This window comes from Dipodomys ordii, unplaced genomic scaffold (genome assembly GCF_000151885.1).
Source record: "Dipodomys ordii isolate 6190 unplaced genomic scaffold, Dord_2.0 Scaffold47, whole genome shotgun sequence".
NCBI classification, from domain to species: domain Eukaryota; kingdom Metazoa; phylum Chordata; class Mammalia; order Rodentia; family Heteromyidae; genus Dipodomys; species Dipodomys ordii.
In genome coordinates, this window is record NW_012267263.1 from 10431795 (window position 1) to 10458596 (window position 26802).

At 37.9% G+C, this 26802-nt stretch overlaps 1 protein-coding gene across 1 annotated transcript in view; it reads left to right on the forward strand.

Moving 5' to 3' along the window:
- The window catches only part of Dock11 (dedicator of cytokinesis 11), a 196254-nt gene that overhangs the window by 65215 nt on the left and 104237 nt on the right, over positions 1-26802 (forward strand). The window contains exons 7-14 of the mRNA XM_013019742.1: positions 6242-6376; positions 10605-10782; positions 11172-11251; positions 13903-13986; positions 17738-17878; positions 19010-19222; positions 22673-22795; positions 24945-25027. Coding sequence (XP_012875196.1) covers positions 6242-6376; positions 10605-10782; positions 11172-11251; positions 13903-13986; positions 17738-17878; positions 19010-19222; positions 22673-22795; positions 24945-25027 — 1037 coding nt within the window. The remainder of the gene's footprint in view (positions 1-6241; positions 6377-10604; positions 10783-11171; positions 11252-13902; positions 13987-17737; positions 17879-19009; positions 19223-22672; positions 22796-24944; positions 25028-26802) is intronic.

The following is a 26802-nucleotide window of genomic DNA, read 5'->3' on the forward strand; positions in this document are numbered from 1 at the left end:
TTCAGCTCAAGGCTAGCACTCTATCATTTAAGCCACAGCACTACTTCCAGTTTCCTGGTGGTTTATTGGAGATAAGAGTCTCATGGACTTTCCTGCTGGGCTGACTTTGAATCACGATCCTCAGATCTCAGCTCCTGAGTAACTGGGATTACAGGCTTGAGTCACCGGCGCCCAGCCTGTCCTTATTTTATTAAGTGGATTGTAGAAGTGCCTTAAATGACAGATCTGATTTGTGACCCTTATCATGTGAATAACAGTATCATTGAAACCAGAGCAGGATCCATACAGAAATAAATAAATCTGCAAAAGTAATGCATCTACAACAAGAAACGGCAGATTATAGACATATTAGACAAATTAAAGTTAAAAAAGAACATCAATGTCCAGATATAGTAGAATTATTTCAGAAAAGGTATTTTTAAAAAAGTTTTCTTGACAGATGATTAATCTATTAAAACTTGGTAGAACTGTGAAATTGTACAATAGAGAGAGATGAGTGGTACATTAGGTTGTCAACCTAATGGTAGGAGTTCTTCACAGGACAAAGTTCCTGACATTCTTATAAACTTGGAGTTTTCTTCCCCACTGATTCTTTCATCTTTGCTTATAAGAGTTATGAGAGCTAACATGTCTGTTGCTCTCTGGCTCTTTCCCTTCCCTTGCTATCCCTGCCATTCTGTTCTTTCTGAGACATTGGTCAAGTAGATTTTTTTTCTCACCCCCATCACTGCATTGCTCCTGGCCCACTAGTCTTCCCTTTCCCCTTCAAAGCCCTCTTTGTCAGGGCATCTTGTTGATGTCATTCAGCAGTAAATAGCACACATAGGTAAACACTGAGGTTTGTCTTAAAATGATAAAAAACAAGTTTTCCTATTTTGAGTGTAAGGTGCTCTAGCTTTTCTGCCTTTCTTTCATTTTGATGCAACTGAACATCAAAAGGCCTTTTTCTCTGGTTGCAGAAAGAGTTCCAAATGTTGTACTCCAAATAGCACAGGACTTTCAGGAGACTTGATGTGGCCTTATCCCAGAGAACTTTCTTGGCTTCTTCCCCATTTTAGTCTCCTGGGTGGTCTTATAGAGTCACTCTTCTGGATCTATGTTCCTCACAGAGTAAGGTGAGGATTGTCAGCTGTACTCCGTAGGAAAAATAATGAAGGCAAAGGGGAGGACAAAAAAAATGGGGCTGTTATAAACACCATTCTGTTGGATGAAACCACTGAACAATCTGCTGGAGGATGAATTATTTACTTTGCTTTCATTTTGCAAAATGTTAGTGAGTATGTGCTTTGCTGTGGATTTAGAGCAATTGATGAAACATGGACCAGAATGACCTAGAAACAGACAGTACATTAAAAATGAGATATATAACAAGTATGAAAAAAAATAAAAGAATGCTCTCTAGTATAGGTGCTTCCACAGACCTCTCTAAGGAGGTGAGACTCAAGCAAAGACCTCAAGATGCTCCAAAATGAAGTGTGTGAATATGCCTGGAAAGAGGATCCCAGGCTGCAGGAACAGGAAATGCAAAAGCCCAAAGGAGTTCGCTAGGGATGTTTGAGGAAAAGGCTGATAAGCCAGTGTAGCTGAAACAGCATGATTAGAAATCAAAGAAGTAAACTGAATCCCCATCATGAACAGTGTTACAGGCTGTGAGAAGGATTTTATTTTTAGATCAGTTTTTAACTGGTAAATCCTACAAGTTGTACATATTTAATAGGGTACCATATGATGTTTAGATATGTGTGTAAATTGTGTTATGTTTACATCAGGTTAAAAATAGCTATTCATTTATAACTTTAAGGTGAAAACATTGAAAATCTTTTCCTCTTGCTTTTTTGGAAATGTATAATATATTGCTATTTATAGTTACACTGCTGTACAGTAGCACACTAGAACTTCTTATTCTATAGAGCCATAATTTAATACCCATTTGCTAACCTTCCCCCATCACTGCCTCCCTCCGACGCTCCATATTTTAGATCTCATTGGAGGGTTTATGCGAGATTCTCTTTGTTGCTTTCACATGAGTCTGATTCCAGTTCTACAAGAGACATCCCTGTGTCTACTTCAGCAGGCTCCTGGCCTCAGTTTGCTCTTAGGTAAAATGTGAATAATGATACTTAGCCCCAAACAACATTAAGAGAATTAGCTTTTGCTTGAGATCTTCAGTTTGAAAGATGATATATACTAATTGCCACTGTTCTACATAGTTATTATTTTAGTGTTTCATTTTTCTGAAATATAAAAGAATATAGATCTGTAGCCTAAAGTTTCAAAAATATCCGAGAGGTTTTATTTCAGATTTCTCCTTTAATTTCATATCAGAGATTCAGGATACCCTTTCTTTTTTGAAAAAGACACCTTAAAGTTTCCCAGGAGTTTTAATTCAGCAGGTATCATAGAATTTTAGAATGAGACAAGAGCGTAATAGATCTTCCAATCTTTTGGGCTGAGTCTAATTTTTACATAGTAGAACTTTAAAAACAGCTCCTCAGCTGTGCATAGTGGTACACATCCTCAGGAGTCTGAGGGTCCCTTGAGCCCAGGAGTTTTAAGGCTAGCCTGGGTAACAGAATGAGACACCATCTCAGGTTTTTCTTTATTATGCAAATCAAGGGCTTCGAGTGTATGAGCCATCTCTTAGAGAGGATAGCTCTCCCACAGTGAAGCTGCTCTGTGCCTTCTTGAAGTTCAATAAAATTTGTAGATCATGAATAAAATGAGCTGTAAAGGCGGTGAGGCCATGATTTTACAAGTGAAAAGACTGAGAAAAGCAGAGCATTGAGGACATTTTCACTGCTGGTTAGCCAGAATTCCTGGCTGACTACCAAGATCCTTAGTAAGGCATCTGTGCTTTCCATGGCTCTTTCAGGCATCATACTCTTTTCCCCCCATTCATGGCCTCCCTACCTCAGTGTCACGTTTAGACATAATTGCAATGTTAAAGGAGACTATTGAGCTGAATCTCACATTCCTTTCCATCTATTTCCATCTTCATCACTTGTACATGTGAAAAGCATTGCACATGCTGATTTGACTCTGTGCCATGAATATTTTGCTCGATATTTTCCTTTTTTCTGTCCTCTTTGTTTCTGGCTGTGGACTCTGAGTTTTTACCAATCATATTGCTGAAGCTGCAGGCTTTAAGCTTAGGATTTAATGATAATTCAAATTCTAACTAAGTTACAGGCTTTTCTTATTATTTTGCCTCAGAAATATATTCTAATTTTTGTCATACATATGTGATAATTCTTTAAAAAAGTGTTTTCGCATAACATAAGTGTTCAAAATGCATGTTCATTTTAAGTGAGTTCAGTAATTATGGGTCCTCTGGTTCTGTAATTTTAATAACAGATGTGTGAACCATTGTTATGAAAATAAATAAACATACACATGCAGTTACCATTATGATTAACATTTTCCTTATATATTAATCTAGATTTTTTCCCTGTAAATTTAAATGTGAGCTTTTTTTCTTTTTTTTTTTATTGTGAAAATACCGTACAGAGGGGTTACAATTATATGGGCAAGGTAATGAGTACATTTCTTATCAAGCATTGTTGCCTCCTCCTTTGTTTCCCCTTCCCATCCCTTCCCATCCTCCCCCCCTTCCCCCACCACCCATCGCCAAAGTTGTAAAGTTCGTTTTTCAACATAACGGACTTGTACATCTCATTGTGGCAATGGGTCCACCTGTATCCCTATTTAAACAATTTGTTTTTTCCCTTCCCCTCCACAAATTATACCAACATTAAATACAGTGAAAACAGGGCTTATACCATGGGGGAGGGACATACAAAGCAACAAAGAAATCAACTTATAAATATGTTAGAAATAATCGCAAGAAAGAAAAAAAACATTTGAGTCCTTATCTTGGGGTTCATTTCGCCTAACATCAACTTATCTGACTGTTTCTGCTTGTCTCAGATATATACTAGTAATTGCAAATAAGGGAAACCATGGGACCTATGTTTCTTTGGGCCTGGCACAAGACTTTATATTATCACATATATATGAGCTACAGATTGATGATCCCTAATGTGAAAATCCAGATTGGTTATTGTTATAATTTTCTTAGGGAAATGTAACTGGCAAATTAATTTATGCAAGTATTTCAAAATCTGAAAAAGTTCTGTTCCCAAGAATTTTAGATAAAGGATATTTAATGTCTATATAAACATATGAAAGTTATAAATACACACACATTTTCTAAAGTTACTTAGTCAACATTGAAAAGCAAACTGATATTCTTTTTTATTTTGGTCCAGGGCTTGAACTCAGGGCCTAGGCACTATTCCTAAAACTCCTTTTGCTCAATGGTAGCACTCTACCACTTGAGCCATAGCTCCACTTCTGGCTTTTTTTGGGGTAGTTTATTGGAGATAAGTCTTACAGACTTTCTTGCCCTGTCTAGCTTTGAACTGCAATCCTCAGATCTCAGCCTCCTGAGTACCTAGGGTTACAGGTATGGGCTACTGGTACCTGGATCTCTCCTCATGTGTGTATGTGTGGGTGTGCATGCACATGCACATGTTTGTTCACATGCATGTGCCAGTACTAAGGCTTCAACTCAGGGCCTTGCTCACAGCTGGTGCACTACTTGAACCAAGTCTGCAGTGCTGGTATTTCCTTCTTGACCTCCTTTATATCACTATATATTCTACATGGCTATTCCCTAAAATAGAAGCAGAAGCATTTGTTAGTATGTCGTGTTAGGATATGCTTCACACTGCTATATTTTTGTCATTCATTTAAAAATCAACAATATTTAATTAAGTCAAAAGTGTCTACCAACATTATTATTGTTTTTACTTTTTTTTTTTACTAAAATGAAATACCTTTTAGCTAGACATGGTAGCATATACCTATGACCCCAACACTTGGGAAGTTGAGGCAGGAGGGTCACAAGTTAGAGGCCAGGGAAGAAAGAAATATCTCCTAACATGTTTTACATATTTTGCTTGCTTGTGCTATAAAGAAAAAAATTGTTGGTGTACCAGATACTTTGGTAGAAGTTAAGTACTTTGCAAGAATGACCTGGACAAACAATATTCATTTCATGATTAAAGTCCTCAAAATAGTCAGAGATCATAATCAGATGTATGATTATGGCAAACTTGCATCTGTTTTTGTGTGTGTGCTAGTCCTAAGGTTTGAACTCAGAGACTGTGTACTATCCCTGAGGCCTTTTTGCTCAAGGCTAGTGCTCTACCACTTGATTTTTTTTTAACTGGTTGAGAGTCTCATGGACTTACCTAGGCTGACTTTGAATTGCGATCCTTAGATCTCAGTCGCTTGAGTAGGTGGGATTACAGGAGTGAGCCACTGGCACTCAGTTTTTGACAAGCTCAAATCTTCAAGCCAAATTTTGTGAGTAGGACAAGGTGCAACGGAATGTATTTCCTCAATAATTGCTGGTTCTATAGTCTTTTTGGTCTCTGTTCCGACTCCCATTCTGGAGTGATTTTTACATTTGTTATCCTGGGGAATTGCAACAGGAAAAAATTCTACTATAACAAATGTTTGACAACAGCCTGCAGTTTATAACTTATCGGAAGAAACATCAATTCATCAGATAACTCCTAACCCCCTTTGCTTACTTATTAGGCTCCAGGACTGTTTGGAGGGGAGAAGAATCAGGCACTTTTCCTCATTTCTATGGGCTTTGCTTTGCTGTGAGTTATAGCAGTGGGCCACTCCTTAGCTATTGTGAATCCCTCATTTCAAACAAATGGCACTGTGCTTCACTGGGAAGTCACTTTAAGTAGACTTTAAGCATCAAGGGCCCTGTTATACAGCGGTGAGTGCGGTATGATATGCAGGTGAGATGTAAACATACAATGTCGGTATTCGTATGTAAACTTTGTGGTGATATAAACAAGTGAAAGGATCTAGTCAAGGTTCACAATTAAATGGAAAAAGATGCTATAGACTCTGAGGAAACTGCAAGATAGAAAAGCCAGTGATTCAGATATCAAACTGTTCTGTAAATTTTAAAGTAAATCTTTGGTATTGCCCTTCTCTATATTTGATTTTCTGAGGGTAGATTACTTGAATTTCTATTATCCTTCTTTTAGAAAAAAGCAAAGAATGATGAAAAACATAATTTTAACAACTTTTCAGGGTTTCCTAAAGACTGTACACAGTGGCTGGCAAGCTCTTCAATATTCTTAGCACAAAGAAGCCATCTATATGTAATGTATATATAACAAGTATATCTTTGTTGGATTTTCCCATGTAGGTATTCAAAAGACGATATTTTTACTTGACTCAACTTCCTGATGGTTCTTATATTCTCAATTCTTATAAAGATGAGAAAAATTCAAAAGAATCTAAAGGTTGCATCTACTTGGATGCCTGCATTGATGTTGTTCAGGTAAGGCTATCAAAACAACCTTTTTTTCTCCTAAGAGAGTTACTGATGAACTATTAAGAACTTTAGGCAGCAATAAATAAGTGGGCTAAAGACTTAAAGAGAAACTTCTCTGAAGAGGAAAGAAGGATGGCCAATAGACACATGAAGAAATGCTCAACCTCCCTAGCCACAAAAGAAATGCAAATCAAAACAACATTGAGATACCACCTCACCCCAGTTAGAATGGCTATAATCAGGAACTCTAATAACAACAGATGCTGGAGGGGTTGTGGACAGAAGGGAACCGTACTACATTGTTGGTGGGAATGTAAACTTGTTCAACCACTTTGGAAAGTAGTATGGAGCTTCCTCAAAAGACTCCACATAGAGCTCCCCTATGACCCAGCAATCCCACTTTTGGGCATTTACCCAAATGTTCACAAACAAGACCACACTAAAGCTACCAGCACAACTATGTTTATTGCAGCATTATTTACCATAGCTAAGATATGGAACCAACCCAGATGCCCCTCAAGAAAATGTGGTATATACACATAATGGAATTCTATGCCTCCATCAGAAAGAATGACATTCCCCCATTTGTTAGGAAATGGAAAGACTTGGAAAAAATTATATTAAGTGAAGTAAGCCAAGCCCAAAGAAACATAGGTCCCATGGTTTCCCTTATTTTCGCAATTAAAAAATTTAATAAAAAACAAAAGAACTTAAGGCAGGACACAGTGGTTCAAGCATGCCACCCCATCTCAAAGATAACCAATACTGAAAAGGAGCTAAGGAGCTGGTACACTGGCTTAAGTGGCCTGCCTACCAAGCATGAGAGAGAGAGACACAGAGAGAGAGACAGCAAGAAAGAAAGAAAGAAAGAAAGAAAGAGCTTTCCCCCTCTTAGTGGCATCTCCATGCACCCAAACAACGTCAGAATCCTCTTCAGTGCTACACTCACTCAGCACCAATACTTAAAGCTTTATTTTTGCTGGTAACTCATGTCTTTAATCCTAGTTACTCAGGAGACTGAGATTTGAGGATCACAGTTCAAAGCCACACAAGGCAGAAAAGTTTGTGAGACTCTTATGTGTAATTAACCAGCAAAAGCTATAAGTGGTGGTATGATTCAAGTGGTTGAGTGCCGGCTTGAGTGAAAAAGCCAAGGAAGAGTATCAGGCCCTGAGTTCAAGTCCCAGTGCTGACACAACCCTCCTCCCCTGAGTTTTATTAGGTTCTTTTGAGTATGTCACCAAAATGCCTCTTGAATCTCTAGTTTCTTTCAATTTCCATTGTCTTTTTTTTTTTTCTAGTTTTCCCTTATTCCCTTTGTCCTAGTGTCTGGCCTATTTTTCTCCAGATTTGTTGTCTTGTTCCAGTCTTGTTCCTCAGACATACATTGAGTGCCTCACTTGTCTTCTCAAAACCTTCAGGCTATTGATTTAGTATTTTACAGAGAGACATCAAAAGTTCTTACCTAAAAGAAAAAAGTTCTTATCTTGACACTCAGGTCCACCATGCTTTGTCCTTCCCTTGTCCAGTCTCATCTTCCCAGCCTCACTTTATGTATTATGCGCTCTGATCGAACCAAGCTACACACTCTATGGAATTATGCATGCACTTAGCTTTCCTTTTTACTTTCTTCTCTACTTGCTATTTTTTTCCATTCTCTTGTATGATCCTTATCTTTTTAGACTCAGCTTAAATGCCACTACTAACAGGAATCATGTTCTTATTTCTTCCTCTGATGCTCACCACGAGGAAGTAAATTCTCCTTTTTTATGCTATCACTTGCTCTTCCTCTAGCTTATAATTGACTTGCACTTGAATTTGTGGTTCTTTCTTCGTTTTATTCTTTGGATCACAAAGCCTGTGTCTGATTTATTTCTGTAGCTCCTACAGTAATTAGCCATGCACACCATAGGGACTTAACAAATGTTTATTGATCTGAATTGCTGAGAAGGTATAGAAAACGAGAGTAGGGAATAGAGATCAGAGAGATTACATGCATATGAAGTCAATTGACCAAGAAAGAAGAGCCATTATTAAATAGCCAGACTGGCACAGTCTGTCTATAAGAAGGAGCACAAGACTGACTGGAAGGCAGAAATGTTGCTTTAAAATCACCAATTTACCTGAATATTTCTTTTTTGTTGTTTGGAAATATTTGGGTTTGAATCCGGGCCCTCATGCTTGGTAGGGAATCTGTATCACTTCTACCCCATCTTCTACCTTCCCCTTCCCCTTTCCTTCTTTTGCTCACCCACTTTCTGCAACACAGGACTTTGAGCTCAGGCCTTATACTTGTTAGGCATATACTCTAGCACTTTAGCCACAGCCATAGCCCTTTTATTCACACTAGTTATTTTAATATAGGATTTTACATTTTGCCCAAGTGTGTATTTTGCTCAAGTGTGTACCTGGACTGTGACCTCCTATTTTACATTTCCTGCTCTGACTGGGATGACAGACACATACCACCTGCTCCTTCTTTTGTTGAAATGGAGTCTCAAACCTCCAGCTAGCCTGGAACCACAGTCCTCTTAATCTCAGCTTCCCACATATCTGGGATGACAGGTTAGGTTCATCAGGGTTCTCATGAATTTTTGCCTAGGCTCACAATCTTCACAATCTTTCCTTCTTGAATAGATAAAATTGTAGGCATGAGCCATTGTGCCTGGTACAACTTATTCTTTGAGATAGGGTCTCACTAACATGTCCCCCAGGTTGGCCTCAAACATCAATCCTCCAAACTTGAATTGCCCATGTAGCTAGGATTATAGATATGAGCTACTGTACCCAGCAATTTATCTAAATCTTATTTTTCATCATTGCAAAGGGGGATTATTAATGCCTATATACTGTATTAAATAAGATTCCATGAGTTTGAAATACAAAACACTTTTTAATAGTATATAAATACTTGTGTAAATACAAGGTGCTTTTTATTTGTTTTGTTTTGCTCCAAATCCAGGGTTTGAGCATTCCTAGCTGAACTATTGAGCTACAGCCCCTGCCTTTGAAAAGGTGCTTTTCAAATATAATAAGAGCTTTCCTATTTTACTGGAAGATAGATGCCACATACAATTTTTGGATATTCTCAATTATACCTAGTCTATATTGACCTTTCTTTGTACTGATCCCACAATTACCTATTTATGACTCTCCCTCCAAATCTTTTCAAATATATAAATCTTTATGATTTGCTACCACAGTTAAATTTTATCTTTTTTCTCTGCTTTAAAGATGAGGAGAAGTTTTCTTAGTTCCTTCTTGAATAATTACTGTGTAGTGAAGAATATTGATTCCTCAACCTTCCTTGAAATTAATACTGAAGTACTTGGCAGGGGGTAATGTTGCATTTCTTTTGTCATGACAGAGCATGGTAAAGTAAGAGTGGGTCATTATATTTGAAGACAGGAAAAGCTTTTATTTTCCTTGTGTATGAATATACATTATAGGCCACTTCCAAGTATCTTACTGAGATTCACAATTTAACATAAACCAACTGTGGTCTTTTAGGTTACTGTAATACATCTGATATTATGTTTTAAAGTCAGTCAAGCATCTATATTCATCATGTGATCTAAAATTACTACTATATTTGTTTCATATCGCATTTGATCTGGTGTGTGTGTGTGTGTGTGTGTGTGTGTGTGTGTGTGTGTGTGTGTGTGTGTGTGTGTGTGTGTGTGTGTGTGTTTGAACTCAGGGTCTGTGCACTGTCCCTGCCTGAACTTTTCTGAGCCACAGTGCCACTTCCAGTTTTCTGGTGGTTTATTGGAGATAAGAGTCTCATGGACTTTCCTGCCAAGGCTGGCTTTCAACTGTGATCCTCAGATCTTAGACTCCTAAATAGCTAGGATTACAAGTGTGGGCTACCAATGCCCAGCTTAAGCTTGTTTTTTTTTTATTTCTAATTTTTAAAAGCTATCAAAATGCAAGGATAAGTTTAAACAGGGTAGAAATAGTAAAAATACTTGCTTATTTTGCTGGTGCTAGTTTGATTTTCTAAATGTGAGGGATTCCATGAGCCAGAAATGATAACACCTACTCACCAAATCGTAATCCTAAGGGGAGCAACAAGCATATGTGATCCAGTCATTCACTACCTAGGAGTATGAGTATTTCACACACCTATGTGCTGAGTTGAGGTAAAAATACACACACCAATAAAATGTATGAATTGCAAAGAATTCTAATGAATTGAATACATGCTTTCTTTCTCTTTTTTATCTTCTTCCAGTGCCCCAAAATGCGCCGTCATGCTTTTGAACTGAAGATGTTAGATAAGTACAGCCATTATCTGGCAGCTGAAACTGAGCAGGAAATGGAAGAATGGTTGATAACTTTAAGAAAGATTATTCAGATCAATACTGACAGTTTAGTGCAAGAGAAAAAGGAAACGGTAGAAACTACTCAAGGTCAGAATTTTTAAATGATTCATTATTTGAAGGGAAGCCCTTATCTTTGATCCATGGGAATTTTTTTTTTGTGCAGGGTGAATATAGAACTCTTCCTCTTGAAGGTTGACCTGATTCTTGATTAAAAGTGACTGCGGAGGTTGATAGACTTTTTGAAAGAGTTGGTGCTGCATGGGCCCTGACATATGAAATATGACCAGACTGAAATGGATAAGAAATTCATGGCAGATTTTCAAAAGACCATTAAAGTTTTCCCTGTGCTTTCATAATCAGAATTCTTTGCAATAAATTTCGTAGGAGAGGATGGGGCAAGAGAGATAGGGTAGTCCTCTTAGGTGATTAGTAATGGTCTGTATGGTTTGGAACATCTGCTTTTAATGAATTTACAGATGATGAAACTAGCAGCCAAGGAAAAGCTGAGAACATAATGGCCAGTTTGGAAAGGAGCATGCATCCGGAACTGATGAAGGTATGTCGTTCTTATGGCAACTTGCCTTCTACTGAGACAATGCAGGGCTAGCTATAAAAGTTTTAATGATGGATTCCATTTGGCAGTATCAATTTTGAGTGAAAAACCGCAGCAAATTGGTGAAACAGAGACTGTAAAAGTTGTATTCCTAGAGATAGACTTGCCGACTAACAAGATTTTTTTCTAGACACTAGGAAGTACTTCTAGGTTTTTGTGACCTGATTAGTTTGGTCTAATAGTTTTATTCAATTTGATTACTGTTATTCATAAAATATTATTGCAAGGGGTTAATGATGCAGATTATGTACTTGATATCCAATCAAATGACATATATAATTTCCTATGAAAATCATATTTATATGGAAATATATGTATATGAATAAGGATTTTGATGAACAGACATAGTTTGTAATTTTTTGTCTTCTTTAGGGGTTGAAATGAACCAATTTTGAAACTGAAGATTTAATTACCTTGCATACCTTAGTAGGATATATATTTTGCTCTATGTACTCTATATTAATCAGTTAGAATGTTATAACCAACTTGTTTAAATCCTGGTCACACCTATGTATGTTTTTACATTATTTCTCTTCCTGGATTATTGAGTTACACAAACTTACTAGATCCTTTTTTCTATTTTTAAATGTATCCCTGTCTCTCTCTCTCTCTCTCTCTCTCTTTTTTTTTGGTTGGTCATGGGGCTTAAACTCTGGGCTGGGGCACTGTCCCTCAGCTCTTCAGCTCAAGGAGAGCGCTCTCCCACTTGAGCCACAGCACCACTTCTGGTTTTTTAGTGCTTTATTGGAGATAAGAGTCTCAGGGACTTTCCTGCCCAGCTGGCTTTGAACTGTGATCCTCAGATCGCAGCCTCCTGAGTAGCTAGAATTACAGGTGTGAGCCACCGGCGCCTGGCTTAAATGCATCCCTCTCTTAAGCTTCTAGTCTACACTTTAAGTGATTTCAGAGGTTTTATTTGCATCCTGTATTAGCATTATCATTTCTGTGACCAAATACCTGCTATAAAGAAGTTAAAGGAAGCCTCACTCTTGTAATCCTAGTTACTCAGTTGGCTAAGATCTGAGGATCAAGGTTCAAAGACTTCTCAGGCAGGAATGTCTGTAAGACTTATCTCCAATTAACCAGCAAAAAGTCAGAAGTGGAGCTGTGCCTCAAGTGGTAGAGTGCCAATCTCAAGCTAAAAAGTTCAGGGACAGCATCTTGAGCTCTGGGTTCTAGCCCCAGGACTGACAGGAAGGAAGGAAAGGAAGGAAGGAGGGAAGGAGAGAGGGAGGAGAGAAGGGAGGAAGAGAGGAGGGGAAGGAAGGAAGGAAAAGGGAAACGAAAGGAAAAGAGAGGAATTATTTTATTCATAGTTTCAAAGAATTCAATCCATGATCACTTGGCCACATGCACCGGAGTGAGTAGTAGAACAGCTTCTTTAACTCATGCTTGTCAGGAAGCAAAGGTAGTGAAAGGAACTGTGTGGGCCAGGTAACCTTCAAAGGCACACTCCTAGTGACCTCTTTCCTATTAGGGCTTACCTCCTAAAATTTCTACAACTTCCCAGAATTATGCCACCAGATGAAACAAAGGGTTCAACACTTGAGCCTATGGAGGATAGTTTATATTACTCTCAGGTAATCTTGTACTCTTAGACTGTATAATCTGTTATGTGGTTCTTACAGGGACAGAAAAATTTCACGACTGACCCTATGTATATGTAGTTTGTTTTCACATTTATTCCTATTTTGCATCTAAAGTCTCTTGGATTTCTTTCTTTGTTTCTTTCTTTTTTTCTTTTTTGGTGCTGATCTTGGGGCTTGAATTCAGGGCCTGGTGCTGCTGTCCCTGACATTCTTTTCTCAAAGCTAGAGCTCTGCCACTTGAGCCACAGTGTTGCTTCTGACTTTTTCTCAGTACTTTATTGCGGATAAGAGTCTCACAGCTAGCTTCAACCCGATCCTCAGATCTCAGCCTCCTGAGTAGCTAGGGTTACAGGCATGAGCCACCAGCATCCAACTAGATTTATTTTTTATACTTTCTACAGAGTACAAACTTGTATTATGAAGATATGCACAGAGAGCATATACCTTATTGTGGGTCATAGTGATGGTGATATTTAACTCCCCAGCCAAGCAGACATCCTTCACCTAGCTTAAGTATATAAAAATGGAAAGTGAGCCAGGCATAGGTAATTCATCCTTGTAATCCTAGCTGCTCAGGGGACTGAGATCTAAGGATCATGGTTCATATTCAGCCTGGTCAGAAAAGTCCATGGGACTTTTTTTTTTTTTTTGTCAGTCATAGGGCTTGAACTCTGGGCCTGAGCGCTGTCCCACAACTCTTCAGCTCAAGGCGAGCGCTCTACCACTTGAGCTACAGCGCCACTTTCGTCCATGGGACTTTTACCTCCAACTAACCACCAAAAAGCCAACAGTGGAGCTGTGGGTCAAGTAGTAGAGCACTGGCCTTGAACACAAAAGCTCAGGGACAGTTCCCAGGCCCTGAGTTCAAGCCCCAGGACTGGCAAAAAAGTGGGGAATGATATACTTGTGTCCAACTGCAAGTTTCACATAAACTATATATTTAAATTGCATTTAATACTGCTTTGAAGGAAATGAAGTAATATTTCATATATGTTTTAATTTTAGTATGGAAGAGAAACAGAACAACTAAACAAACTCAGTAGAGGAGATGGAAGACAGAATCTCTTTTCTTTTGACTCGGAAGTTCAGGTATTATATTCTTTTCAAGAATCCCGGAAAGAACTATTGCTTAATCAGATAAATGATATTTGTGAAATATTGAAATCATTTATATTTTCTCTAGTGGGGAATCATAGGTTTTCATATTTATCTCATTCAAGGACTGTCACTTAAGAAATTAGTATAGGGAGAGAGAGAGTGAGAGAGAGAGAGAGAGAGAGAGAGAGAGAGTGTATTTTCTGGGTTTCCTAAATTCTTATCGTGTTGCTTCTCAATATGGATAAACTAAAGAATGTTTACAGATGATTTCAGTGTTCTTTGAACTTCAGTATAAAGAATGCTGGGTCAGCCAGGTTCTGGTGGCTCATGCCTGTAATCCTAGCTACTCAGAAGGCAAGATATGAGGATTAAAGTTTGAAGCCAGCCTGTAAAGGAAAATCTGTAAGACTTTTTATTTCTAAATAATCAGGGGAAAAAAAGCCAGATGAAGAGATTTGACTCAAGCGGTAGAGTACCAGTCATGAGCAAGAAAGCCAAGTGAGAATGCAAGATCCTGAATTCAAGTCCCTGTACCCTGTACTGAATCAAATGAAAAGTTTATTTTCCACATTTGATGTGGACATGTAGAGTTGGAATAATTTTCATATCTGGCTTAATACAATTTTACCTGGAGAGTGCTATAGCAAAGTATATGTTTATGCGTACTTTGACCTCATAGTTACTTTTTGTAGTAAGTTGTTTGTATTTATAAAATATTAGATTTAATTCCATGGTATTTTCTAATTAAATCTCTGACTTATTTGAATGGAAAAAGTCTATATATTATAGTACATAAGTATTATAGGCATTGTTAACTTAGACTATTTCAAGAAAAAAAACTATTTGGAGGGGCCGATTTTTTGGTCCCTTTTTTCTACATGAGATTTCCAATTAAAATCTCCAATTTTGTTTGAAATAGACAAATACTACATAAAGACTACATTTTTTCCTCAATAAAAAAATTGTATGATAATATAGGAAAGACTGATTTTATTTTGGTTTTGTTCTCTATTTGAATTTTTATATTTGGTGTGAAATTGAAAAAAGCAGATAGGATACAAATAATGTAAACATTTTTCTTTAATAAACATGTGAGATAAAATAAATTATTGGGAGAAATCAATTTTAATTTTCCTTTTCCTCCCAGAAGTATTATTTTGCTTTAGTCCCCAGTTGTGTGATTATTTGTAAAAAGAAAGTAGACTAGTCAGCCTCAGGAATGTCAGCTTGAAGATATTCATTCAGAAATGTACTTGGTCCAAGTGTGTCTGAGCTTTTGATTTCCTCTTGATGACTGTGCCTTAATTGGACATGTCAGGCTCTTTCATTGTACACAAAGGAGGCAATTGACTGTGGTTGAAATGAAATCCAGTATCTTTAGAAAACTTGTGGTGTAGTGTTTTTGTGGTCATGAAACTGAACTGATTTTATATTTGAGTTGTTTATCAGTGAGCTACAGCGAGAGAAAAACGAACATTTGTGATGAAGTTTTAAGCACAATTGAATTTGATATTTATTATGGAAGACAGTCTTGCCACAGAGTAATGGATGTTGAATGTGGCAAGTACCTTTCCTAAGTGAACTGCCAAGCCATAATTTCAGCTTTCTCTTTAGGCCACAGCTTGTGTGGAGAGACATGGGTTGTTGGTTTTTTGTTTGTTTTTAACCAATGACCTTAGGGAATAATGAAACATTCGCTGACCAAAGGGGATGCTCAAACTGAGCTATCTGGAAATGCCATATGTCTTAACATTGCATTGAGAGGCCTCAGAAGGGAAAGGCTTGGAGCCTGGTACCCTTTGATCAGTTCCTCTTCACATTCCACTGTGTGAGTAAGACAGGAGAACAGATAAATGGGTGAACATTAGGATTGCTCTGTATGGCAATGGCTTGCCTTCTCTGATTCCACGGACAAGACACATGTTCAAGGGGAAGCTGTCCTGTCCATTTGTAGTCCTTTTGTAGGTAAATAGACTCAGATGGAGAAATTCATCTTCAGGGTCACATATGCAGTAAGCCTCTTTAATGTGGATTTTGTTAGTAATACAGGCCAAGTTAGGACAGCTATAATTATCTAAGATTCTTTGGGCATAATACCTGTCATGGCTTGGATTACTTATGTAATTGAGAAAAATTTTTGTGTTTCTTGGCTTGAATTTTCCATACTGGCAGTGTACTTTGCTGAAATTCACCCAGTCATTTCCTGCCTGAAGTGACTATGGCCTTCATGAAAGGAAAGGAAATTGTCTCCCAATCTATACTTTTTTCCCATTTGTGAGTAAAATGTAAGTCTGTTTCAGCTGTTCTGAATGAACAGATGAACTTAGGTTGCCTGAGCCTTGGGGAACTGAGGTTTCTAGGGGTTTCTATGAGAAGAAATAGATTCTTCAATTTCCCGCCAAGAAATTCCTTGACTCCCCGTATCTTTTGTTTTGAACTTGTTTTTAATCTTAAAATACCAATGTTTGTAAAAAATATATCTCATTGCCAGTGTACATCCCTCAGCTCTGTTTGAAGTTGAGGTCTGTGTTTATTAGGTTTCTATGCATATGACTCTCCTGCTGTTTATTAGTTAGACGTAGGTGGTCTTCTCTCACCCAGCTTGGAAATTAAATGTTTCACTTAGTTTAGCATCCTTTATACTGAAGAATCTTACTACCACTAGATCACAATTGTATTTAATGGCATCAAAGAACATTGTAATCTCTCACCCCTCTTGGCCACCTATTTCCTTAGATAACCCTGACACCTAAATCCAGATTCCCACCCCAGGCCTCTCTTAGTTTTCCAACTACCTACTAATGTCACAAATTCAACACATCCCACATGGAACTTGTTTCTGCTCACCTCCTCCCAAATCTTCACAACCAAATTCATAATATCAGTCTCTGTCTGACCACCTAAGTCAGACACCTTTGTGTGATTTTTGTGGCCTCCCATAACATATTCCTTTCTATTTTGCCTGTTGGGAAATGGATAATACAAACAAATTCTGCTATCCTGGAACATATGTTTTAAGGGGGGGGAAGATAAACAATAAGCAATGAAATAATTAAAAATTAATATTAGAAAAATCACAGAAAGTGAGCATGGACTGTCAAGAAGTCTGTGATTTTCTACAGGGAGTTATAAAAGGTCTCTCTGTGGAAGTCCAATTGATCACAGGTATTACAGGTATTGCAGCTATCTGTGCAAAGAAGGTTACTGTGAGAGAATCTGAAGTGCAAAGGCCCTGGGGCTATGGCTCTACTGGGTATGCTGGTAATAGGGAAGGAGGCTAGAGAGGTTGGAGCAGAGAGATAGGGGAACAGGCAAAAATGGTAGGAGATTAGGTCAAAGAGTGAGAAGAATCAGGGAATTGTGACATACAGGGCTTTGTAGGCTATGATGTGGATATGAGACTTGCTCATTACCTTAGATCAGACTCTTCTCATCTCCTCTAGGCCTTCTCCATTAGTGTTTGAGCTCCATAAAGGCTTTCTGAATGAAAACATTAAAAAAAAGAGTTGAGAGGAGGAATGTGGAGAGAACTGTTGGAATTCTGCCACTTTCACTCTATTAATCTGAGTCTCTCTCAATCTTTATTCATGTGAACGCTATCTTTTTTAAAAGATGATTTGTTGAAAGGGGTGACATCGATCAAGATGCATTATACCGATAAACTGCTTTGTTGAAAGTCAACTTCTATGTACAACTACTTAAAGATAATAAAAATATTACAATAATTCTTACTATTTTGTAGAGGCTGGACTTTTCAGGAATTGAACCTGATATAAAGCCATTTGAAGAAAAGTGTAATAAACGATTCCTGGTAAATTGCCATGATTTAACTTTCAATATCTTGGGTCACATTGGAGATAATGTAAAAGGACCACCCACAAATGTATGTATGACTTTTCCTTCTATGCTAATTTACAGTTTTTTCCTTTCTTATGACTAAGAGCTAATTTACTAGATGAAAATTCTACTGCTGTATATTATGATAAATTGGACATGGAAGAACTTCATACACCTTGTTCTCTTGCCAAAATGTAAATGTGCTCTCATCTTGAGAGGATTTATGAAAGCCTTGCCTAGAATGGCAGATGAAGAGGGTTTTTGCCTTTGAGGATGGGGGGGATATATGCTCCCCTACCCCAAAACCTGAAAAGTCCTCACATTTATGAGTTCTGGTAGAAATACAATTTATTGTGTGAAACTGGTTCATGGCAATGACTTAAGTGTCACCAAAGCCACAGGAGGACACAGGCTGTGCAGTCTGTTCTATAGAATGACATTTGCTTCGGTCTACATAATAACCAGGTGCCATGCATCATTTGGAGTTGGTAAAAAATAATTGAAACTGTACAATCTATGGAGAGTATATTTTCTTCTCATCCCTATTTTTGGTTTCTAGTTATAAAAATATCCATAGCAATAACTGAAGTGGCAGAAATGCACCGGAGCACTTTTCCACTTGTAAAGAGTTCATCTTTATGCCATCTGGCATGAAATTTCTCTTTGTGACCAGCTCTCAAATGCCATCTGTAGGGAGGAATCATGTCTTCCAAAATTGTTGATGGGACAAAGCTTTTGTCAAGTAATTTGATGTTGACTGATAGTAATGGTTTGGAAATGTGTAGCGCAGTAAAAGTTTTAACATGACAAAATTAAAGATGTCTTTCTGCTATAAATATTGGCATTATTGGGAGGAATATTCTCTAAATACAAACAATGACTTATCTGTGGGTAATTGTTTTTGTTTAAATGTAGCTTTCGATTTCTATGTATCTTTCAAAATTTGTATAAGTTGTGAAATTCTTTACACCTGATTGAAGCTAACATTTGATTAAATCTTTTATCTTAAACACTCTTTCTTCTAGGCAAATCACTATAATGCAGTTTGAGCTAAATGATGAACTCAGAAAGGAACTACATTAACATAAAAACATCATCTTGTAATTTGTGTCTTCTTTTTATACATTCCCCCTCCTCCCAAACTTCTGTTTTAAAATGTAACTGTTTTCATTTCCAGGTTGAGCCCTTTTTTATCAATCTTGCCTTATTTGACATAAAAAACAACTGTAAGATTTCAGCTGATTTTCACATAGACCTGAACCCCCCATCTGTTCGTGACATGCTGTGGGGTGTTTCAGCCCAACTAGCCAATGATGGAAACCCAAAGGGCTCGTCACCTGAGTCTTTCATTCATGGAATCGCTGAATCACAGTTACGCTGTATAAAGCAGGTAGAGTGATCTTTTGCCTTAGTACCATACTCAGAACAAGAAACAACATCCTTGCATTATTTCATGGTTTCCGGCCAATTTTTAATGACATTCCATCTCTTGGAAGATTTGTGTGTGTATATTTCTCTAATGACTGAAGTTGGAGACAGGGAAAGATGGAAAACCAAGAACATGTTGATAACATACTGGCAAAGTAATATTTTCAGTGCAACAATGATGTGAGATTCAAAGGAAGTATTTGGTGACAGAGAATAGAGATGCACACACACCTCTGTTTGTATGTTCTGATAAAAAACAAAAGGTGTCCAAAATTTACATTTTGAAGAAAAATGGACCCTACATTACCATGTCCATTATGAGTAGGTAGTTTTAATGGAGCACAAAAACTCTTTATAGAGCCAGGCACATGTGGCTCATGCCTGTAATACTAGCTACTTAGGAGGCTGAGATCTGAGGAATGCAGTTTGAAGCCAGCCTGGGCAGAAAAGTCCATAAGATTTTTATCTCATACAAAAACAATTAAAAACCCAGAAGTGGAATTGTGGCTCAAGTGGAAGAACACTTGCCTTGACTAAAATAAGCTCAGGGCCAGTGTCCAGGCCCTGAGTTCAAGCCCTAGAAGTGTCACAAAAATATAAACTCTATAAATTAGGCACAGGTGTCTCATGCCTGTCATGATAGATACTCAGGAGGCTGAGATCAGAGGATTGCAGTTCAAAGCCAGCCAGTCAGGAAAGTCCTCTTATCTCTAACCACCAAAAAGCCTAAGTGGAGCTATGGCTTAAGTGGTAGAGCATTAGCCTTGAACATAAAAGCTAAGAGACAGTACACAGGCCCTGAGTTCAGTACACACAAACACACACACACACACACGCAGGCCCTGAGTTCAGTACACACACACACACACACACACACACACGCCCTGAGTTCAGTACACACACACACACACACACACACACACACACACCTTCTTTAGTAGATACAGGGGTTCTACTTGAAAAGAGATGGGTCCCAGCTTCATGCTCCTCTGTTCTGCCTGGTGCCAAGAATGCTCTTTAGATAAGAGTCCTAACAGTTCCTTGGCATTCTGACCTCTGACCAGACTGGATGCCATAGAGATTAGGCAGATCAGAGCTGATGGTCTGCCCTCTGGGCTTCTGTAACTGAAAGGAAATGAAAGAAAATGGGTAGGAGTAAAGTCCAAAGAGGTATATCAACAAGCTGCTTATGTGCTGAAGAGATTGAATTTTCCCCAAATAAAAACATTGATTTTTTTCCTTTATAGTTATAAAGATAAGTACATTTTTTAGGCAGAAAATGCAGATATTATACAATGTATACAGAAGCAACACTTACCTCATATATAATAACAGTTTGGTAAATACCTTTCCAGATATGTTTGGTTTATGTACATTGTATACATTATGCATATTATAAACATATGCATGCAATTTTATATCTAATGTATCCACTTAATGTCATGTTTGTCCTGTATAATGTATAGAGACAAGTCACATTTGTATTTAAGATTAACATGGTATTCCATCGATTTAGCAATGTAGTAGCATACACTTCTAGTATCAGCAACTTAATAGGCTGAGGCAGGAGAATCTTTTGAAACCAAGAGTTTGAAACCAGTCTGCCAACACAGGAAAAACTCATGGCAAAAACAAACAAATACACATACACAGGTTTTAACATGACAGAAGCACTTAGGAAAGTTTTTCAAAAAGAACTTCAACTGTGGCAAGGGCAGGATGGGAAAGAAACAACTAGAATTTGTTTTTTTAAAGATTGCTCTCTAGGTACACTGCTCAGCATACCTTCTGCAGGGCAGTCTGCCAGCCCCAGCTCACAGCTCGAGCAGCATGTTCCGGCAGTACTAGAAGCCAAGTTCTGTGACCTTGACACACTTTGATGGGCTACCCTAGTAATAACCAGCCTCCACCATGTGTGCTTCATTCCATTGAATATATGCAAGAGGTTTATATGAAATTGTGATTACTCTTACTATCCCCATTGCACAGATGAAAAATCTGAGACTGTAAAAAAAAAAAGAAGAAGAAGAAGAAATCAGACTTGTCTAAACCATAAATAGCAAAGCCTGAATTAGAACCCAGGAAATATGACTCCTGAGCTGCTGTTAACCACTTTATTCCATGCTTGCTTCTTGGGAGATTAAAGCTGAATCAGCCATTCACCAGGCTCATTATAAGTCTTTGACTTTAGGGAAATTGCTAGACTCTTACACTGTTTTCTCTCGTGCACATCTACTTCAGCAGCTTCTTTTTGGAACAAATGAGATACTCTGTTTGATATGCTTTAAAAACTGAAAATCACTCTATTAACAAAATTGGGAATGTACCAAACAGAAAAAATAGAAGTCAATACAGACTTGGTGATGGATTTTTTTCTCCTCAAATTCATTTGTATGGTGTTCCTTCAAGCAACAAACAAAACCAACTAATACAGTATTTAGATGATGCTATATTTGGAAGGACCAAAGAAGATGGAGGATGATAAGGTTATCCCACAGATATTTAAAGCAGTGTGCAACTTGGGTTGCTTTTATATTAGTGTCCTACACAAAGTATTTGGATTTTTCTGTTTGTTGCCATTGCATTCAAAGCACCAGAATTCTTTCTAAGTGCAACAAAGGAGTGTTGAGTATAAGGTGATTTAGTTTTTATATTAGGCATAATGGTAAAGGATTTTCTTTTTAACTGTAATCACTATTAATTAAGTGTGAGTAGCTACTCTATAGTTACATGCAGCTGCATTAAAAAATGTATATCTAGTTCCACTTGAGAAATACACATTATTTTATTGCTAATATACAATAGTGACACCTGTACTTAAGAGGTTAATAGATGTGAAGTTGGTAACGAAATATAAAATCCATTTCAAAATGAACAATGGGCTGGGCACCAGTGGCTCATGCTTGTAATCCTAGCTACTCAGGAGGCTGAGATCTGAGGATCTCGATTTAAAGCCAGCCCAGACACAAAAGTCCCTGTGAGACTCATCTCCAATTAATCACTCAAAAACTGGAGGCAGCACTGTGGCTCAAGTGGTAGAGTACTAGCCTTGAGCACACAGAGGCTCAGGGACAGCACCCAGGCCCTGAATCCAAGCCTCACAATGGATAAAACATAAAAAAAGAACACTGGGAGCTTTGAAATCTGTAAGAAAAGAAGTGCTACCTACTGGTTGTGGTGGTGCACACCTGTAAACCCAGCACTTAGGAGGTAGAGGTAATGAGATCTCATATTCAAGGCCAGCCCACAATGAGACCTTGTCTACAAAAATTTTTTTAAGTACTGCCTATTCTAGAAAACTTGAGTATGACCTTAATGTGGAATGTCAGCATTCTATACTAAACATATCGTTAATCAAATAGCCATATGCATAGTATTACATAAAAGTCTAACTAAAGTAAATTTTTTCCAGGGTATTTTCTCAGTGATAAATCCACATCCTGAAATTTTTCTAGTTGCCAGAATTGAAAAGGTGTTACAAGGGAATATCACACATTGTGCAGAACCCTACATCAAAAATTCAGATCCAGTAAAGGTATTTATAAAGATTATTTGTACACAATTGAGATTACTTTAGACTTTACCTTGTACTGATATGTTAAGTGACACTGTCAGAGACCCCTCTTAAATTAGAAAATAAATAATATTCTCTGCAAATTTTCGTATTGTGCGTTACGTGAGTAGGTATGCTGCAGCTTGAACATGGTCTTTTCCCCTTTTCATCTTATAATGTTAGCATAACAATTTGTTTTCTACTGGCTTATCAAAATAAGAGCTGAAGGCCATATACACGAGTCAAGATAATATCCTCTGGCAGTTACCGCCCTTCCTTCACTGCCAGTACTTCATACAGCCTAAGGAGGATGCCAGTCAGATCTGGGAAAGGAGAGCCAGTCTCTAAGTGTCCACGTGCCAATCTATCCTCCCATTTCACTCCAGACAAGGAGTTTTTCTCTGGACTCCCATGTATTTAATCCAAAGGGCTACCATTTTTGTTGACTTTTTACCTTTCTTACATTTTTCCAATGTTACGTCTTTCTTTCATGATTTGCAAGTACAATAAAATGGTAGGGATTTTTGTTGTTGCTGTTCTGGTTTGCTGAATGTACTTAAGTGACAACAACAAAAGCTGGCAACTTTTAGCCAAATGCCAGTGTGGCTCATGCCTAAAAATCCTAGCGACTTGGGAGGCTGAGAACAGGAGGATCACAATTTGAGGCCTCTTCTTGACCCATAGGTGGATGAAATGTTATGCTCCTGTCATCTCAAACTATGTGGGAGTCTGAGTTTGGGAGGAAAGAGGTATCAGACTAACCCTGGCAGAAAAGTCCATGAAACTCTTGTCTCCATGGCGAGAAACTGGGTGAAATAGTATTCACCTGTAATCCCAGTAATGATAGAAAGCTTCTAATAGGCAGGTCATGGCTCAGGTATGCACTAGGGCAAGACTTATCCTAAAAATAATTAGTGAAACAGGGGTGAAGAGCATACTCCCCATTATGCCAACAGCATTATGCTAACCTATGTATCATCATTACACATCACATCCAAATGTTTAAAAAGTCATCTGATCCCATCCTCATGTTATAAATGAGGAAACTGAGGCTTGATGAGGTTTGTAGCACAATTCACCAGTAGCACTACAGCTACTGTATGTTTAAGAGTCATCTCAGTATGTTCACAAAAAAAATTAAATTAAATTAAAAAAAAGAATCATCAAATTACTGGGCATATAACTCTAACTCTTCTGTACATCACCTTTATAATAACAATAAAAAAATTTTAAGAAGAGTCATCAGGTTGGGTACTGGTACCTGTAATTCTAGCTGCTCAGGAGGCTTAGATCTGAGGATTGATGTTCAAAGTCAGCCTGGGAAGAAAAGTTTGAGAGAGTCTTATTTCCAATTAACCACCAAAAAGCCAGAAGTGAAGCTGTGGCTCAAGTGGTAGAGCACCAGCCTTGAGCAAAAAAAAAAAGCTACGGGACATTGCCCAGGCCCTGAATTCAAGTCCCAACACACACAAAAGAGGATTACTAATCTGTTGTATGTCGCACTACATTGCATATTTTGCATATTTATTATGTGAATGATGCAGAGGAGACATATGACTAGCTTGTGAAGTCTTGAGAAAGTAGATAAAGGCTTCTCGAATTCCATATCTCTAGGGATAAAAATCCAGCCAGCGCTTCACAACCCCTTCATGGCCCATTTAGGTGGTGTAGGCAACTTATCTCCGTTGTCATCTCATTCCTTGCACAGACAGCGGCTCCTGCCTACACTAAAGTAATTACATTGATTCTTGTCACTTGTGCATTATCTTGGGAATAGAAAGATCAACTGTATCCAGAACAAACTTCTCCCAAGAATGATAAGTGTCTGCCTGCTATGCTAAAGGACACACATGTCAAAGCTCCTTAAAATGGTCTTAGTAGAGGTCTTTGGCACAAAAATAACCTACACCTGTCTTGTCTATCTTCTAATATGAAAAGTCTCTCTTAATGAGAAAACAACAAACCTTTAAGAAATGTGTAAGTCTTGCAAAATGAATAGCCGATGTATGTTGTATTTTATGTGTGGTACTTTATTGCTTTGTACCTTTTTGGTGTTTCTGTATTGGTCAATTGGGGAGGCTATTCTTTTTCCAGATGACTCTCCCTATCTTTTTTTTCTTTCTGATCTTAGACAGCCCAGAAGGTGCACAGGACAGCTAAGCAAGTGTGTAGCCGCCTTGGACAATACAGAATGCCGTTTGCTTGGGCTGCCAGGTTTGTGTAAACATAATCCTGCCCTTTCTATTTCAAGTCATCTGTGAACTTAAAGGCTGACGTCCTTAGTAGCACTCATTAGTCTTGTCTTGGCAGGTCAGTTGTATGTTCAGATGCTTAGGATATAAAAGTCCTTAGAATTTTTTTGTGCATCAGAGACCCCTTTCGAGACCCTTGCAAAATTTTCTTTGGCTTTTGTTACTGACCTGACTGATCCCCTTTGTTTTGTTGTGCTTTAAAGCAGAGCTTATTTGCTAAAGTGATGGAATTTTTTCCAGAAAACTAGATATTATAATGAATTATGTACAATATGCTCATTATTTCAGAGTTGGCTGAGTTTATAGCCTGAACATCTTATCATGGAATGATTGTAGAAAATGTGCTAATTTTTTTTGATGACACAGAATGTGATCATTAAGTGCAAGTGTATAATTAATAGATTTTCTTACTTTGTGGTAACAAGTTTAGTTAACTTATTGAGGGCAGTGTATTTGAAAGTACATATTACCGAGCCTTTTATGTTATGGTAGCTTATGCTGTTTTATCCAAATCTTGCAAGTCTATACACGGTGATGACTTACAACATGTTTTTGCCCATAGCCCAACTTTGAAGTACAACTGTCTCGGCTTGTTATGGTACAGCCTGTACAACTAACTGGAACTCATGGGGACAGGGCACCATGTTCTGAATAATTCAATCAATTATGTTCATTTGGTGCTGGGGAATAGCACATGGATAGGAAATTCTAAGTTAATTAACTCTTCTCTCTGTTACATGGTGATAGATAAAGAGTTAAATAACAGGATGATATAAATCATCATGCTGTTTGGTGGAAAGTTTTAATGTTTTATATGCTAATACATCTTTCTTGTTTTGTAGATTGGTTAAAAAAGGATAGCCAGGGATACCCAAATGGTCAAAGAGTAGAGAGTTTGGTACATGTGAATATTCTAGAAAGTAAAGTATGCTTATAAATATAAGCATACCTGTAATGCTTTGGCTTGAAAAGTCAATTGCTGTTGCTGCTACTGTTGTTGTTGTTATTGTTGTTGACTGTTCAGAACACTCAGTGGTGTTAAGTGCTTAATTATGTTTTCTTAAGAGGTGGCTATCATTGTCCCCATCTTGGATATAAGGAAACTGAGTCACAGAAGTAAAAGAAAATGAAGTCATTGCTCAAATTCATATACCATGTAGCAGAGTAGGGATATGAACATGAAGCCCCTAACTCCAAGGCCTACTCTTGACTACTGTGGTTTACTGCTCCCCTTTGGGCAGTAGCACTAACTGCTTGATTCTGTTTTACCAAAAGGAAATACAAAAGATTTTGAAATCTGCAAAGAAAGCAGCTTTGATCCCCAGTTTTGATGGGGAACTCTGTTTTCAGCAGTAGCAAGAATTCTCTCTAAAAGCTTGCCTAAGATATTTTAAAGCTGTATGATAAGTTACTGTTAAATAAGTTACTGGAAAATAAAAGCACCACATTTGAAGTAGGAACAGTGGATTTAATCAGACCTATAGCCATATCTATAGAGGCTCTGCCAGGAGGAATTATATTTCTGGCTATAAAGGTTGAGTGATTATATATTGCTTCCCATTTTAGGAGTAAATTGGCAACTTAAAAATGGAAAAAGAGGGCTGGGAAGGTGGCTCAGTGGTAGAGTGCTTGCCTTGCATGCTTGAGGCCCTGGGTTCGATTCCTCAGCACCACATAAGCAAAAAGAAAAAAGCCAGAAGTGGCGCTGTGGCTCAAGTGGTAGAGCGCTAGCCTTGA